Source organism: Nomascus leucogenys, chromosome 8 (genome assembly GCF_006542625.1).
Source record: "Nomascus leucogenys isolate Asia chromosome 8, Asia_NLE_v1, whole genome shotgun sequence".
Classification (NCBI taxonomy): Eukaryota; Metazoa; Chordata; class Mammalia; order Primates; family Hylobatidae; genus Nomascus; species Nomascus leucogenys.
In genome coordinates this window covers 43,926,655-43,945,252 of record NC_044388.1, presented here as the reverse complement: position 1 = coordinate 43,945,252, position 18,598 = coordinate 43,926,655, and the positions used below count along the sequence as shown (strand labels likewise).

The window sequence follows — 18,598 nt, the reverse complement described above, 5'->3', positions numbered from 1 at the left end:
TCAGCATAGTGAAATGAGGCTTGTAAGGTAAGCTAGGGGCAAGTCATGCAGGGCATTTAAGCCATGTTAAGGAGTTGTGGACTTCATTCTAATAGCAATGCAGACGCACTGAATTAAAGCAAGACGCTGACAAAATCAAAACTGAATTCTTGAAGGAAAACACTGAAACTGTAATGTAGAGTGAAACATGGATTATAGGAAGCAAGATGAAAAATAGGGAGCCTACATAAGAGGCTATGATGTAGGTCCAGGCAAGAAATTGAAAGTAATAAATGGGGATGAGAAAAATGGAAACAGTCACAAGGAATTTAGGAGGCTGAATCAACATAATTAAATGTATAACTGATGTGGGAAGTGAGGGAGAGGTATGAGGATGCCCAATTTATGCCTTGGGCCACTGGGAGATCACACTAATTTTCTTCTATATTACTTGCCATTGTATGTAGGTCCACTGTCCACACTTCCTCCGTATCCTTTAGTCTCACAATTTGGGGGAGCCCAGCCATTTTCACAGTGACAATTCTTATTGCTATTACATACCTTCAAAACAATCAAAATACCACTTTTGTTAATTGTGAATGTTGCTCTATATCATCAACTCAAGAATGGAAACCAAGAGAAAGGACTAAATTCATACAAGCTTACTGACACTGTTTAAGAATGAAAATTTTATCAGGAATCTAAATTCCCCAACATCTGAAAATCCTGGGAATTCTCATCTAGTCTTCTCTAAGATTTCTCATTATTTAGCACTACTTTCAGGAACAAGCCAAAAGAAAACATTACCTACCCCATGTCCATGACACTTTTTCTGAACATCACAGTCATAATTCAGAACAGAAGCATCTACACACTGGAAGTTCCTACAGATCTGAAAAAAAAAAAGAATGAACTAAGTAAAGAAAGATTGAGCACAGTAATTAAAAAGTACCCAGAAAAAAGACCTGGGTACAGATTATTTCATTGCAGAATTCTTTCAAACTTTCAAGGAACCATTAATTCCCATATTATATTTTTAAAAATGCAGAAAAATAAGTGGCAAATTAATTGATACAAAAGTAATTATCAAAAAACACAAAGACGACATAAAGACCAAAAACAAAGATAAAACTATTATCTATCCTTCCATGTGAATATTGATGTGAAGATTCTAAATAAAATATTCAGAAATAGACTTTTTCAAATCAAAAGTAACTAGATAAACTCCAGGACTATAAGGAAGTTTCAAGGATAGAAGATCTATTTCTATTACACCTCTCATCAAGTGTTGTTACTATGACAGATATCAAAAGGATAATATTTAAAACTCATTTTAATTTTTAAAATTCTTTCAAAAATAAAAGAGTACTTTGTTGACAAGATAAAATCTGTTTTCTAGCACCATGATTAGATATTTCTATTAAAAGCACTATTGAAAATAAGTTATAATCTTACATGGTTCAAGAAATTCTAGTTCATATGATGAGCTATGAAACAGAAATGAATCCTAACTACTAAGAGATAAAAACCATTACCTCAGAAAAAAATATTAAACCTAAGATCTAAAGAAATCAGCTCAACACATTTTAGAAATTTTTTAGTGGACATCTTTGTGAAAACTGCTCTGTTGTGATGTTAGAGGAAAAAAAGACGACTAACGTTTTAAAAGACTCTTGAGTGCTATTTTAAAATTTTATTAGGTAACTAACCAACTGATCTTGTGTACAGGATCAGAATATTTAAATGTTCAAATGAAATAAAGAACAATTAGAGAACAAACCTACAATGAAATATCGATAGCCTTACCACTCTAAAAAATACACAGGTTTAAACAGAATTGTACTTTTAAAGTCAAAAGATCTCCAAACACTGTTTCCTCCAATTTTCCATTAATTTTTAAATAGGACATATACTCATATGATTTAAAATTCCAAAATTACAGAAGATTCTACAGTAAGTCACTCCTCATCTGTCCTCCAGCCATGCACTACTCCTGAATAAAGATTTCAAAATACTTTTTTCTTACATCCGTAAGTCTTTAGAGGAGATATTTACCAAGAGTTTCCCTACCAGTTAAAAGTAGATTTTCCTGCCAATAATTGATTCACAGTGGACACCTGAAGTGTTAAATAAGATGAAATGTGTTAATAACTGGCAGATTTACTTTAAGGGGCAGGAAAATCCCAAGTCCTCCAGAGAAAGGGTGTTCTGATTGGCAGTGTTTACCTTGTGGAATGGGAAAAATCAAACTGAAAGGAATACACCCAAAAACTCTCACAGTGGGGACCGGGTGCAGTGGCTCACGCCTGTAATCCCAGCACTTTGGGAGGCCGAGGTGGGTGAATCATTTGAGGCCAGGAGTTCAAGACCAGCCTGGCCAACATGGTGAAACCCCACCTCCACTAAAATCACAAAAATTAGCCGGGCATGGTGGTGCAGGCCTGTAATCCAGGCTACTTGGGAGGCAGGAGAATCATTTGAACCCAGGAGGCGGAGGCTGCAGTGAGCCAAGATCTGTACTCCACTGCAAGCCAGCCTGGGTCAAAGAGCGAGACCCTGCCTCAAAAAAAAAAAAAAAAAAAAAAAACTCTCACAGTGGGAAGGTAAGACCATCCTCTCACATACTACTACCACTCCCCCTACCACCCATGGCCACCACCAACCACCACCACACATCAAGTAGAGCAAAGTTGACTATAGGACTTCTGGTTTACTGATTTCAGGATGCAAGTGGGGAGCAAAATTGAACTACCTGGGACAATAAAAATGAAGGTGAGGAGTTCTTCTTTTCCACTTTTTCCCCTACCCCACGTTTAGCTTGTCCTGGAAATAAATGTTGAATAAATATATAAAGAATACAGATCTGAAGAAGTACCAAGTTGTCAGTATACTCAAACTGTCCAGTCTAGGCTTTGGTACATACCAGAAGGGATAGGATCCTATCTGCCATGTGAAAACTCAGGTGTTAGACTCATAGATTAAACCAATAGTTACAAAGTTACAGCTGTACAGAACGTGTGGTATATGGTTTCGATGGTGTGTCAGTTTGGGTCAAGGTGTATCAGTCCAGACACACACACCAACCACTTGCTATCCTTTCTTGTACATAAATATTATTGTCATAACTAGAAAACTATGCAGTTAGCAATAAAATCCAGAAAGACAAAAGGTCTTAAAAATACATTGATATATGTTAATAATAACCTGGAATCTAAAGCCAAATATTTTTCCTACCAAATAAAAACTGGGACATGGGGGTTTGGAAGTAATAGTGGTATAGCTTACACTGAAACAATCAGTAGATACTATTTTTAATCATCACAACTTTGAGAAAAATACATTGATTTTTTTTGTTATTAAGTAAACAAGCAGAATAGAAAGACATACAACTACCAAAGTGTATGTGCACACACACAGACACCCCACACAAATAAATAATCTGTGTAATACTGCAAGAGAGAAAGATAGAGTAGAAAATATCAAGAAAATATTTAACAGCAGCAATAAGGTCAGAGAAATAGGATGAAATGTTAATAAATTGTGCCAATAAAAGCCAGATATTTATATTATACTGAGATACAAAAAGCTTTTCTAAACATGACATGAAACCAAGACAAAACAGATAAGACTGATATAATTTCATGATATTTTAAGGCCGGACACCATGGCTCACGCCTGTAATCCCAACACTTTTGGAGGCCAAGGCAGGCAGATCACTTGGGGTTAGGAATTCGAGACCAGTCCAGCCAACATGGTGAAACCCTGTTTCTACTAAAAACACACAAATTAGCCAGACATGGTGGCAGACGCCTGTAATCCCAGCTACTGGGGAGGCTGAGGCACAAGAATCACTTGAGCCTGGGAGGCGGAGGTTCCACTGAGATTGCACCACTGTACTCCAGCCTGGGTGACAGAGTGAGGCTCCAAAAAAAAAAAAAATTCATGATATTTTAAAATAGACTTATGTCAAATTGTTGATCATATTTACACAGATATAACTGACTGACAGTTAATATTCTTCACATATGAGAAGCCTCAAAAAATGGCAAGCTAATAGAAAAACAAAAAGATATCAATATGAACTTCTCAGAAAAAAATACATGGATCTAATAAAGACATGGAAAGATGCCCAGCTAGGTGCAGTGGCTCACACCTGTAATCCCAGCACTTTGGGAGGCTGAGGAGGGAGAATCGCTGGAGCCCAGGAGCTGAAGACCAGCCTAGGCAACGTAGCGAGATCCTGTCTCTACAGAAAAATAAAAAAAAATTAGCCAGGCATGCTGGTTACACCTGTAGTGCCAGCTAGTAGTAAGCTGAGGTGGCAGAAAGGGTGTATTCTGGTCTGCCCTTTCAACCATGCAGTTAAACTTCGCAGGTAAGGCTGGACAGGTAAGTTTAATTGTGTAGGGCAGCATTAGGAAGCCCATTTTTGCTATGTACTTAAGTCATGTTATATGCTTTCTTCCTAATAAAAATGATCCTTTGATCTCCAATTGTTTAGCCTCCCCTGTTTTCTCTCACCTCGTCTGGAATACGCCCAGTGAACAGTGAGATGTTGTGGACTCATTCAATAACACCCCAATATTAATTATGTAAATATTAAGCACTTATTTTGAAAAGGTACAGCAGGGAAACGGATTTGCATTAGAAAATTGAATTCTTTTTTTTTTTTTTTTTATACTTTAGGTTTTAGGGTACATGTGCACAATGTGCAGGTTTGTTACATATGTATCCATGTGCCATGTTGTTTTGCTGCACCCATTAACTCCTCATTTAGCATTAGGTATATCTCCTAATGCTGTCCCTCCCACCTCCCCCGTCCCCCCACCCCACAACAGTCCCCGGAGTGTGATGTTCCCCTTCCTGTGTCCATGAGTTCTCATTGTTCAATTCCCACCTATGAGTGAGAACATGCAGTGTTTGGTTTTTTGTCCTTGCGATAGTTTACTGAGAATGATGTTTTCCAGTTTCATCCATGTCCCTACAAAGGACATGAACTCATCATTTTTTATGGCTGCATAGTATTCCATGGTGTATATGTGCCACATTTTCTTAATCCAGTCTATCGTTGTTGGACATTTGGGTTGGTTCCAACTCTTTGCTATTGTGAATAGTGCCGCAATAAACATACGTGTGCATGTTCTTTATAGCAGCATGATTTATAGTCCTTTGGGTATATACCCAGTAATGGGATGGCTGGGTCAAATGGTATTTCTAGTTCTAGATCCCTGAGGAATCGCCACACTGACTTCCACAATGGTTGAACTAGTTTACAGTCCCACCAACAGTGTAAAAGTGTTCCTATTTCTCCACATCCTCTCCAGCACCTGTTGAATTCTTATCTATCAAAAATAAAACTAGTGGATAATGTCTAAAATAGATAAATCTAGAAATAGCATACTATTTTATTTTATTTTACTTTATTTTTAGATGGGAGTCTCACTTTGTTGCCCAGGCTGGAGTACAGTGGCACAATCTCAGCTCACTGCAACCTGTGCCTCCCAGGTTCAAGCGATTCTCCTGTCTCAGCCTCCTGAGTAGTTAGGACTACAGGCATGCACCACCACACTGGCTAGTTTTTGTATTTTCTGTAGAGACGAGGCTTCACCATGTTGGTCAGGCTAGTCTCGAACTCCTGACTTCAAGTGATCCGCCCACCTCAGTCTCCCAAAGTGCTGGGATTACAGGCATGAGCCACCATGCCCGGCCCTAATTTAAGATAGGGAGGTAATTAACAGAAGTAACCACAGTTGCTTCTAGGCATCTAGACTGGCAGATTAGATAAGAGCGTGTCAGAGAGTTGTTTTTGTCATGAGCCTTTCAGCACAATTTTTTTTTTTTTTTTTTTTTGAGACAGAGTCTTCCTCTGCTGCCTAGGCTGGGATATAGATTGTTACCACCTTATTGAAAGGGAAATTGCACTTTCTATCAAAAATTTAAATGTATATATCTCTTATCATTGTTCATAACAGCTGTAACAATCAAGTTTATTTAGTTGCAAGGACAGGCCCAGAAATATATGGGTCTTCTTGTAAAGAGAAGTGAGAAACAGAATTGGAACTGAAAACTTGGGAGAAAGTGAAGTAACCTGAAGGCCCACCCACCTGTCTTTTTCATGGGCTAATCAGTCAATCATATATTCTCCTTCTCTCTCTCCTCTGAGTTGGTTTCTTCAGCTTACTCAACAATCCTGCTCCCTCATATCTCTTATATATGGCTTAAGGCTGCCACATCCCTTCTACCCCAGCTCCTACTTCATAGCATCTCCCAAAGAATTCTTACAGTTTCTGCCCACACTCTTAATTACCCTCCTTAATTTTATATTCTCCAAAAAAACGAATTTGGCCCAGGGCACCTTCTCATATGAAACCACTAGTAATAAGTCATGGGCTGACTGACTCTGGCCTTGTATCTAATCCAAACAGCAGAGCTCGGGTGGTCAGGAACATGGGCAGGACAAGCTCCGTGACATTTCTAGTACACAGACACACACAGACACACACCCTGAAATTCAGGACATGGCCAAAGTGTCCCAATAATAGCAAACTGGCTAATAAATTGTAGCATATCAGTAGGGGAAGGAACCATGCACAGTATATTGCAAAATGGAAAACACTGGTTATCTGACCCCAGTAAAGAAATGTGGATGACAGAATTACAGTTCTTAATTTTCTTTTGGTGGCTTTGTATTTTCTAAAATTTCTCTAATGAATTTAGATTACTTTTACAATCAAAAAAGAGTAACCACTTACTATGTATAATAATTTTTTTAATTTTTTTCATTTTACTTTGTAAATAAAAAATATTTTGATTACCTTTCCAGCACCACATTTTGTGCCTTCATTAACCATCCCAGGATCTGGAACATCTGATCCTAGCTGGAAATCCACACCCCAACATTTGGTGCCTCGACTAGGCGTTTGAATAATAGCAGGCACAATTCCGAATACAGGTATCTCTTGTACATTCTCACACTGAAGCTTTCCGCACAAAGCATTCCTATAAAGACAGAGAAATAATGCAACATAAAATGCATCCAGTATACATAACAAAAGAAAAAATTTATATATTTGCATATGGACAGAGTTTGCTGCTATGGAGGGAATCTCAACAGAGAAAGTGTATGAGAGCAAGAGAGGTCAAAGTAGCTCTCTTTAAATACGGCAGAAAAGGGGAAAAAAGAGTTAAGTGGATGCTAAGATGCAAATTAGGGTACCAGCTGGTGCTGATGCTTCTTCTTTTACCACACTTAATCTTCTTCACTGTCTGTCTAGAGCTCAATAGTCTAACTAATAAAGTTGTTTCTAAGTATAATTTTATAAATTCTATTATACAGAAAATAATATAGCAATATCAAAATTCAATTATGTCTTCTTACAGAGTTATGATAAAGAAGTTATCTATAATGCAAAATAACTAAGAAAGGATTCCACCCCTCTTTGCCTGGCTAACTCTTGGTTACTTATTTAAAGAATCGATTCATTAACTCATTAATTCATTAATTAAATATCGGAATTCTATGAAGGCTTCCCTGACCATAATTCTTATTGCCAAGGCTGTGTGAATTAAATGCCCTTCCTATATCCTTTCATAACACTCTAGGTATTTCCAACAATAACTCTTATGATGCTATACTGAGATTTCCTGTTTAACTGATTGTCATCTGATCCAAGCACCTACTCTATATCTGAATCTTCCCTATGATATCACTGCCCAGTCATCATAGGATATATTTTCCCAATATCTCTAACTTACACCCTCCTGAAACTGTCCATTCTAGTTCCCATCACTTTCTTTTGCTTATTAGGTAAAAATCTACCTCTGTAAAGCATTTATCCTCATTGGTCCCAGATCTTCCCCATGGGACTACACAGATATCTTTTCCTTCTTTCACACAGCAGCTATTTTAGGACAATTATTATGCAGCTCCTAAATACTTACTTCACCAGGTCACTATCCTACAATCACTTTTCATGCAACAAGGACGCTCCCTCCTAAATATGTTCCAGTTTGCCTCACTGCCTCTTGAAGCATAGTGCTCAGAATGGAGCATGAAATTTCAGTGACAGCCTGGTGAGCAAAGAAAAAAATGGAGCTCTTGTTTATTCTAGATACTGTACTTCTATTAAGTTCAAGATTACAATAGCTTTTATAACTACATTATATTATTGATGTCCTTGAATATATCACTAACTAAAACTCCTAATTTTTGCTGTGCTGCTATTAAGTCTTCATCTTCCCTTCATCCTGCATTTAAGAATTAATAATTTTGTCCCAATTTTACATTTATTCTTATGTCACCATTTATTTGCTAGCTGACCTGACACAAGTGCTTACATCTTCTGAGCTTCAGTTTCTTCAGCTGAAAAAAATGAGATAAATGATGCCTATCTCACATAATTAGCTGAAATTAGATATGAAAAACTCAAAAACAAAGTGTAGCATAAAGTAGACCTCAGTTAAGATCTGTTGGGGCCTACCAAAATTCACATTGCTATGATATACTCAGTATTTCATACATAGGCTTGGTGATACATTAAAGAGTAAAGGAAAATACTCTTAGAATATAAAAAGCTGTTACAAATCATTAAGACAAAGAAAATCACTTCAACAGAAAAATTAGCAAAGATGTAAACAGGCAGCTCATAAAATAAGAAATGTAAACAGCCAACAAAACTAAGAAGAGATGTTCACTGTTGAATAATACTAACAGAAACAAAATTCAGTTACAACCCTCACTAAAATAATTGCTTCAGGCAAGGATCATCCATAAAGTGAAACACTGGTCGGGAACTGGATATTCATATGGCACAAAATCATCACTCCACATATTACCTGACGGCTGCAATTTTAAAAAGCATAACTCCACAATAGCAAGATCTGGTCATTGCCACTTCGTATCACTAATATTAATAAGACTACCCAGCACTAAGTGACTCCTTGATATAATGCATTGCTTATGAACATTCTCGCCAAAAATATTTAACCTGAATTCAATTAAGATTTTGGGCTTAGGGCCAGGTGCAGTGGCTCACGCCTGTAATCCCAGCACTTTGGGAGGCTAAGGCAAGCGGATCATTTGAGGTCAGGAGTTTGAGACCAGCCTGGCCAACATAGGGAAACCCCCATCTCTACTGAAAATACAAAAATTAGCCAGGCGTGATGGTGCACACCTGTAGTCCTAGCTATTCCAGAGGCTGAGGCACAAGAATCACTTGAATCTGGGAGGTGGAGGTTGCAGTGAGCTGAGATCATGCCACTGCACTCCAGCCTGAGCAAGAGAGTGAGGCTCTACTCAAAAAAAAAAAAAAAAAAAAAAAGATTTTGGGCTTAACTTCTGATTTAAATAAAATTCAGATGATAGAGACATAAGTTAAGCAACACCAAGAGGAAACTAAAACAAATCCAGAACATGAGCCCACTGGCCCAGCCATTTCCATAAGTCAATGTCACTGAAAAAGAAAAAAAATCAGTCTAAAAGGTATTCTGGATTAAAAGTGACTTAAGTGAAATAACAACTAAATGCAATGTGTAATCCTTGATTGAGTCCTGATGTTTAAAAATGCCGGCTATAAAAGACAATTTGAGGACACTTATGAAAATACTAATATTGATCAGATACTAGATGATATTAGGAAATCATTCATTTTGTTAGGTGTGATGTGACCATGTGAATGGCCTTATTTGTTGAAGATGGATGCTGAGGAATTTAGGAGCAAAGTATCATGTCTATAATTTACTTAAAATGGTTCAGCAAAATCTTGATGAAGCAAATAATGATAAGGCATTAATAATGTCTTGGTCTGGGATATATTGGTGTTCATCACACTATTCTTTCTACTCCTCTGTATATTTCGAATTTCTCTTTTATAATGCTTGAAAAAATGACATTGTCTATGTACTAAAAGATAACCCTTTCAGTGAAAGGAAACATGTGGCTTATGTTTATAAATGTATATACACATAAAAAAGAAATACAACAAAAACTTAAGGAAGTATCTCTGGATGGTAGGACCATGTGTGAATACTTTCTTTAAATGTTTCTAGATGTTTTTGGTAGTTTCAATGGGTAGAAAAGACTTTTCTAGATTTTACACATTCTCCAAGGAGGATGACAATAAAAATAGTGATGATGATGATGAATGTGACAATGAACCAGATATTCCTCTTAGTACTAACACCCATTAACTCATTCAGTTCAAAACAACACTTGGAAACAGGTGCCATTATTATCCCCATTTTACAGAACAGAAAAATGAGGTATGTATGTGAAGTAACTTGTCCAAAGACTCAGAGATGTTAAGTGATTGAACCAGGATTCAAATCCAAAGAGTCTAACTTCAAATGTATATTCTTAATGACTATATTATTTGTATACTACTATTATATAAAATGCTTCCTAAATGAATTACTCTGTAATTTTTAAGTTTGATAAGTATAGCTGCTATTTTCAACAAGATATTCATAAAAATATGAAACCAGACAAGGCTAAAGAATATGGTATATGTCTAGCAAATTCTTTCCAAGTCTGCATTAATCCACTTATCCCTAGATTTTAAATCAGTTCATTCAATTGGTTACATTAATTCTCCATCCATTCATTCTTCATCCATATCATCTGTACCTTCATTCACTCAATGTTTAATAGTCATTTATTATGTTTCCTCCTAGTATTATGCCAAATGCAAGATAAAATGTGTCACTGAACCTTACAGTTTAGTGAGGAACAGCGATAACAAAAGAGCTACATAATTAATGAAACTGACAAATACTTCAAAAGAATATTCCAGAAATGAAAATAATTTGCTAATGATAAATTTGCTAATGCCCTCCAAGTCAGCAGGAGGGCATAACAATCCTAAATGTGTATGCACCTAGTAACAAATTTAAAACATACACAGCAAAAATTTACATATCTAAAAAGATAAATAGACAAATCCACAATCATAACTGGAGACTTCAACACACCTCTCTCAGAAATTGAAGGAACAAATATAATACACATACACCATAGATACAAAATATCTGAATAAGACTACTAACTTGACATTTATAGAATAACATCTCTAACAGCTGCAGCATATACTTTTTCTTTCAATTACACATGGAACATTTGCCCATACAGACCATATATTGGTCTGGTATTAAGAGGGTGACCCACATATTAGTCTGTATGGATGAATGTTCCAAGTGTAATTGAATAATGAACATCTCAAATTCCAAAGAAGTGAAATCATATAGAATGTGTTCTCAATGGAATTGAACTAGACATCAAAACCAAATAGATAACCAGTATATTCCCAACTACTTGGGAATTAAGCAACAGGCTTTCAATAACACATGAGTCAAAGGAAAAAAATCAGTGTAAATTAGAAAATACTATGAACTAAAAAATAATGAAAACATATCAAATTATATGAAAAAGAAGCAAACAGCATCAAGAACACCTGTCAGAGGGAGAGCTGGTCCTGTTGAGGAAGTGGAAGAAGTCTTCTGTAAGGAAACCACACTTCACCTGAGATCTGGAGGACGAAGAACTGAGCAGGCTGAGAGGGGGAAAGAGGGCATGCTGAGCAGAGGGAACAGCAGGTGCAGAGCCCTGTGGCTGCAGGCCACATGCAGGCCAGCAGGGCTGGAGCTTCTCACAGAGGAGGCAAATGAAGCCACGGAAGTAAACGAAATCACATGGGGTCAGGGGAGAAGAAGAACATCCTACACAATCACCAAAAAAAAGGTTTCTTCAAGAAGGAGAAAATGGCCAGCATAATTGAATGCTACTGACAGGTCAAGTACTATAGCATGAAGACCTAAAAACGACTGTCAGATTGAGTGACATGGGGGTCTTTGTTGCTATTTCTTCTTAGCAAGCACTGTTTCACTGCCGTTGCTTAGCCTAACTGGTAGCATAGGAGGTAGAATGGTTAGAAGCAATGATAATATTATAGAATAATTCCAATTATGTAAAATGTTAGTGTGAAGAAGAAAATAATTTCACTGATATTAGTGAACATATATGGATTGAGATTATAGATGACTTTTTCCTCCTTCGTAATGTTTTATTATTAATGTTTTACAAAAAGCAAATGTTAATTGTAGAAATATAAAATATTTTAATTCATCATCTTGAAATTATACAAAGCTAGAAGAAAATAATGAAGTTCAGAGTTTATTCTGCAGGTACCTTTATCTAGGGACTTAGTAACATAATCTTTTATGGAAAGGAAAATGAAATTGGTGTTTAGTTGGGGTTCTTATTATAAATCAAGGATAAAATAAGAGTCTAAAAACCACTAGATTGTAGCTGATGTCTAAAGGGACAAATTATGTTACCAGTTCTTTTCCTAACACCAGAGTCTCTCTGAAGCTTTGCATTGTAAAATGTTTGAAAAGTTAGGTATTTAAGGGGGAGAAAATCAGCGGTCACAGGGAGCAGTTGTAAAAGACACTAGAGATGGCCAGGCACGGTGGCTCACACCTGTAATCCCAGCACTTTGGGAGGCTGAAGTGAGCAGATCACGAGGTCAGGAGATCAAGACCATCCTGGCCAACATGGTGAAACCCCATCTCTACTAAAATACAAAAAATTAGCTGGGCGTGGTGGCACACACCTGTAGTCCCAGCTACTCAGGAGGCTGAGGCAGGGGAATCGCTTGAACCTGGGAGGCGGAGGGTGCAGAGAGCCGAGATCGCGCCACTGCACTCCAGCCTGGCAACAGAGCAAGACTCCGTCTCAAAAAAAAAAGATACTAGAGATGACAGATCTTATAATCTTTCATATTCCATTATGACCGCACCTCCACTTACCCAGTGGCACACTTCTTGTATTCATTGCCAGAGAAACCACAATTGCCAAATCTGTCACCTTTAGAATTCACTTCAATGAAACAATCTTTGGGGGCAGCCTTGGCTTCTGTAACATTAAACATTTAAAAAAAGAAAAAAAAAGTTATGGCAATTTAGCTTTTGAAATAAAAGTATTCCCTACAACAGTCTAAACACCTGGATGAACGGCCTCAATACCCCTCAACACCACGGAAAACCTTTCCTGCCTCACACATGATACATTTTTGTTGCACATTTCATATGTAATGACAAAATGTAAAAATAAATCTTAAGTTGTACTTAAAAGTTAGCCTGGGTTCAAACACTCAAGCCCTAAAAGAAAAACTATTAAATAATAAATTATAAATAAATTAAAAACCATGCACAGTATAGTACCATTTGCAGCATATTCATTCTCATTGCTCTCACATATAAATCAACTGCACCACTGGTTAGATCAGCTAGGAAGGGTTGGAGAAAACACTGCCAGCTAATACTTTTGTTTTTTTCATTTATCATATACGGATGCTTGGTTTAGATGTCCCTGCTAATTAAATACATTGACAAACACTAACAACAGATGACAAAGTAACAATCTATTCTTGCTTTCCTTTTTTTTTTTTTTAAGAGACAGGATCTCGCTCTGTCACCCAGGCTGGAGTGCAGTGGCACGTTCATAGCCTACTGTAACCTTGAATTCTTGGACTCAGGCAATCCTCCCACCTCAGCCTCCCAAACAGCTAGAACTACAGGTCCATGCCACCATGCTTGGCTAATTTTTGTTTTTATTTTTGTAGAGATGGGGTCTTGCTATGTTGCCTATACTGCAAAATGCACATTTTTAAATAATAAAAATATGTTTTGTGGCTATTAAATTGGCAAAGTTTTAAAAATGGAAATACTTGATGTTGGAAACATTTGAAGGAATGAACAGTCACTTATAGCAAATGAAGGTAAAAAGTGGTATAGTATTTCTGGAGATTATGTGGAAATGTCTTAGAAGCCTTTAATACAGGAATCCTGCTTCTGGAAATTTATCTAGAAGGATAAATGGAGGCCACAACTAAACTATACAGATGTTTACTGCTAACACTGTTGACTGTTTAAATAAATTATAGTATATCATTAACACAATGTTGTAGAAAAATGCTTAACATGGAAAAATATTCACAATTTAGTGTTAGTATTGAAAACGGGCAGTTACATTTTAGCCTTTTTTTTTTTTTTTTTTTTTTTTGAGACAGTCTCATTCTGTTGCCCAGGCTAGAATGCAGTGGCAAGGTCATAGCTCACTGCAGCCTTAACCTCACAGGCTAAAGTGATCCTCCTGCCTTAGCCTCCTAAGTAGCTGGAAATGCAGGCATGCACCACCACACCTGACTAATTTTTTTTTTTTTTTTTTTTTTTTTTAGTGAGACAAGGTCTTGCTATGCAGCCCAGGCTGAAAGGGGGCAGGTTTTAAAGCAGTATGTCAATATGATACCATTTTTGTATATTATACACTCATATGCATAAAAAATAAGTGAAAGATATTCATGAAATTTTCAACAGTTACTTATCCAGAATATTGACAGTAGAGGAAATATTTATTTTCTACCTTTTGCTTATTTGTATATTCAATATTTCAATATGTCCTACTTCCATTTAAGAAGTAAACCAATGTAGTTATTTTCTTTTAACAATGTCTTTGATAAATTCTAGCAGTAAGTCTTCATCAGCTCACCATGCACATGGTGGCTGAGATCATGGTTTTGCTGCTTTCTGTTGTGTGACCTCAGGCAAACCATTTAGCTCTCTGAGCCCTGCCTTCCTCATAAGGTTTTTTAAGGGCCAAATTTGATAGTAAGCGTCAGTATCTTCTCTTATGTTAGCTCTCAAGTTCTTCACTTATTTGATAAATATTATTTGGTGTTTACTAAAAATAGAAGGAATTTGAGAATGCACGAGCTAGTGAAGGACTTTTAAATCCTTATTCTCCACATGTTCAAATGTTCAAAGGAATGAAAACTAGACCTGTAACACCAGAATTGACTTATCTTTAAAATCAGAAGCCATTAACAAACTTCAGGTAAAAAGTCTGAATACATGCATGTATTTTCCCTCCCTCCTAAAATCCCACAGAAGCAAAGAAAGTAGTTTTTTTTTTTTTTTAATTCATAAACCCATAGACAATGGAACTGGGAAAGGAGACTGCACAAAACTTAGAAGCCAAAAAGAAACTGGTGAAGTAATAAACGACTCAATGTATCTCAGAAAACTGAATCTTAAGGTGGCAACAGAAAAAACTGAGATCAACCCTTTTTACACCGTAGGATTCCTCCGAGATAAGAAACTGGTAGTAATAGGTACCTCTGGCTATAGAGAATAAGGAGGGGCAGGTGGCAGGAATAAAGAGGAAAAATTTTAAATCTGTTTAAGAAGCAGTTTGGCCCACAAGTCACCTACCATCTTTGTGAAGCCAAGTGACTGTCTCTTCTCTACCCTGGCAAAAGACTGGAGGTTTATTTTCTGGAGAGAGTAAAACACAAGGTTCCAGGACTCAAGAGATACCAGGCACAGTAACAGGCACAGAAACTGTTCTAAAAACAAGGGGATCAACTGAGCATTTACCTAACTCATACTGAGGTCCCGGCCTTATTTTCCCTCACCTCCTGTTTCCCTCCCAGAATGCTGACAGTTAGGTCTTTTTTATTTTTGTTTTTGAGGAGAAGTTTCACTCTTGTCACTCAGGCTGGAGTGCAATGTTGTGATCTCGGCTCACTACAACCTCTGCTTTCTGGGTTCGAGTGATTCTCCTGCCTCCGCCTCCTGAGTAGCTGGGATTACAGGTGCCCACCACCATGCCAAGCTAACTTTTGTATTTTTAGTAGAGACAAGGTTTCACCATGTTGGCCAGGCTGGTCTCCAACTGCTGACCTCACGCAATCCACCTGCCTCGGCCTCCCAAAGTGCTGGGATTAGAGGTGTGAGCCACCGTGCCCGACTGACAGCTAGGACTTGGCCTTCCAAGATGCAGATAAATAAGGTCTTCACAAGGCAATCTTAACAAGCTCAAGAGGAAAAAAACCTAAAGATGTGGATTTTCCATTTCCCTAATTAAAAAGTTCAGCCGTATCATCCTATAGGAAAGCTTTCAGTTAGCAAGCCTCCTCCATGAGCCGAGAGTGACCTCTCTGCTCCTTATTCCCCTCCCTTGGACCAGGGACTATGGGAGAGCTGAGGAATATGGCTAATGTGAAAGACAGAAATTCAAACAAAGAAAAAAGGTAATATGAAACAGAGGTTATGCAGAAGAAAGAAAACTTTTTAAACGACATAGGCAAATCAATAAACGTAATCCAGCATATAAACAGAACCAAAGACAAAAACCACATGGTTATCTCAATAGATGGAGAAAAGGCCTTTGACAAAATTCAACAGCGCTTCATGCTAAAAACTCTCAATAAACTAGGTATTGATGGAACATATCTCAAAATTAACAAGAGCTATTTGTGACAAACCCACAGCCAATATCATACTGAATGGGCAAAAACTGGAAGCACTCCCTCTGAAAACTGGCACAAGACAGGGATGCCCTCTGTCACCACTCCTATTCAACACACTGTTGGAAGTTCTGGCCAGGGCAAAATAAAGTGTATTCAATTAGGAAAAAAGGAAGTCAAATTGTCCCTGTTTGCAGATGACATGACTGCACATCTACAAAACTCCATCGTCTCAGCCCAAAATCTCCTTAAGCTGATAAGCAACTTCAGCAAAGTCTCAGGATACAAAATCAATGTGCAAAAATCAAAAGCATTCTTATACACCAATAACAGACAGAGAGCCAAACCGTAAGTGAACTCCCACTTACAATTGCTTCAAAGAGAATAAAATACCTAGGAATCCAACTTACAAGGGACATGAAGGACCTCTTCAAGGAGAACTACAAACCACTGCTCAAGGAAATAAAAGAGGACACAAACAAATGGAAGAACATTTCATGCTCATGGATAGGAAGAATCAATTATCGTGAAAATGGCCATACTGCCCAAGGTAATTTATAGATTCAATGCCATCCCCATCAAGCTACCAATGACTTTCTTCACAGAACTGGAAAAAAACTACTTTAAAGTTCATATGGAACCAAAAAAGAGCTCCCATTGCCAAGTCAATCCTAAACAAAAAGAACAAAGCTGGAGACATCATGCTACCTGACTTCAAACTATACTACAAGGCTACGGTAACCAAAACAGCATGGTACTGGTACCAGAACAGATATATAGACCAATGAAACAGAACAGAGGCCTCAGAAATAATACTACACATCTACAACCATCTGATCTTTGACAAATCTGACAAAAACAAGAAATGGGGAAAGGATTCCCTATTTAATAAATAGTGCTGGGAAAACTGGCTAGCGATACATAGAAAGCTGAAACTGGATCCCCTCCTTACACCTTATACAAAAATTAATTCAAGATGGATTAAAGACTGAAATTTCTGACCTAAAACTATACAAACCCTAGAAGAAACCCTAGGCAATACCATTCAGGACATAGGCATGGGCAAGGACTTCATGTCTAAAACACCAAAAGCAATAGCAACAAAAGCCAAAATTGACAAATAGGATCTAATTAAACTAAAGAGCTTCTGCACAGCAAAAGAAACGACCATCAGAGTGAACAGGCAACCCACAGAACGGGAGAAAATTTTTGCAATCTACTCATCTAACAAAGGACTAATATCCAGAATCTACAAAGAACTCAAACAAATTTACAAGAAAAAAACAAACAACCCCATCAAAAAGTGGGCAAAGGACATGAACAGACACTTCTCCAAAGAAGACATTTATGAAGCCATCAGACACATGAAAAAAATGCTCATCATCACTGGCCATTAGAGAAATGCAAATCAAAACCACAGTGAGATACCATCTCACACCAGTTAGAATGGCAATCATTAAAAAGTCAGGAAACAACAGGTGCTGGAACGGATGTGGAGAAATAAGAACACTGTTACACTGTTGGTTGGACTGTAAACTAGTTCAACCATCGCGGAAGTCAGTGTGGCGATTCCTCAAGGATCTAGAACTAGAAATACCATTTGACCCAGCCATCCCATTACTGGTATATACCCAAAGGATTATAAATCATGCTGCTATAAAAACATATGCACATGTATGTTTATTGCAGCACTATTCACAATAGCAAAGACTTGGAACCAACCCATTGTCCATCAATGATAGACTGGATTAAGAAAACGTAGCACATATACACCATGGAATACTATGCAGCCATAAAAAAGGATGAGTTCATGTCCTTTGTAGGGACATGGATGAAGCTGGAAACCATCATTCTCAGCAAACTATCACAAGGACAAAAAACCAAACACCGCATGTTCTCATTCATAGGTGGGAAATGAACAATGAGAACATTTGGACACAGGAAAGGGAACATCACACACCGGGGCCTGTCGTGGGGTGGGGGGAGTGGGGAGGGATAGCATTAGGAGATATACCTAATGTAAATGACGAGTTAATGGGTGCAGCACACCAACATGGCACATGTATACATATGTGACAAACCTGCACATTGTGCACGTGTACCCTAGAACTTAAAATATAATTAAAAAAAAAGAAAAAAATTATCATTAACATACTGACGAACATGAGAGAAGATGTTTCACGCATGGAATAAGAACAGATTATGTCTTTTTTTTATTTTTATTTTTATTTTTTTGAGATGTAGCCTCGCACTGTCGCCCAGACTCGAGTGCAGTGGCGCGATCTCGGCTCACTGCAAACTCCGCCTCCTGGGTT

The 18,598-nt window shown here is 37.5% G+C and overlaps 1 protein-coding gene across 1 annotated transcript in view; it reads right to left on the bottom strand.

The window, feature by feature from the left end:
• Positions 1-18,598, bottom strand: part of ADAM9 (ADAM metallopeptidase domain 9) — a 109,779-nt gene that overhangs the window by 21,493 nt on the left and 69,688 nt on the right. Inside the window, exons 15-18 of the mRNA XM_003269597.4 lie at positions 12,784-12,889; positions 6,795-6,978; positions 791-871; positions 435-540 (exon numbers count right to left, since the gene is read on the bottom strand). Of these exons, the coding sequence (XP_003269645.1) occupies positions 435-540; positions 791-871; positions 6,795-6,978; positions 12,784-12,889 (477 nt within the window). The remainder of the gene's footprint in view (positions 1-434; positions 541-790; positions 872-6,794; positions 6,979-12,783; positions 12,890-18,598) is intronic.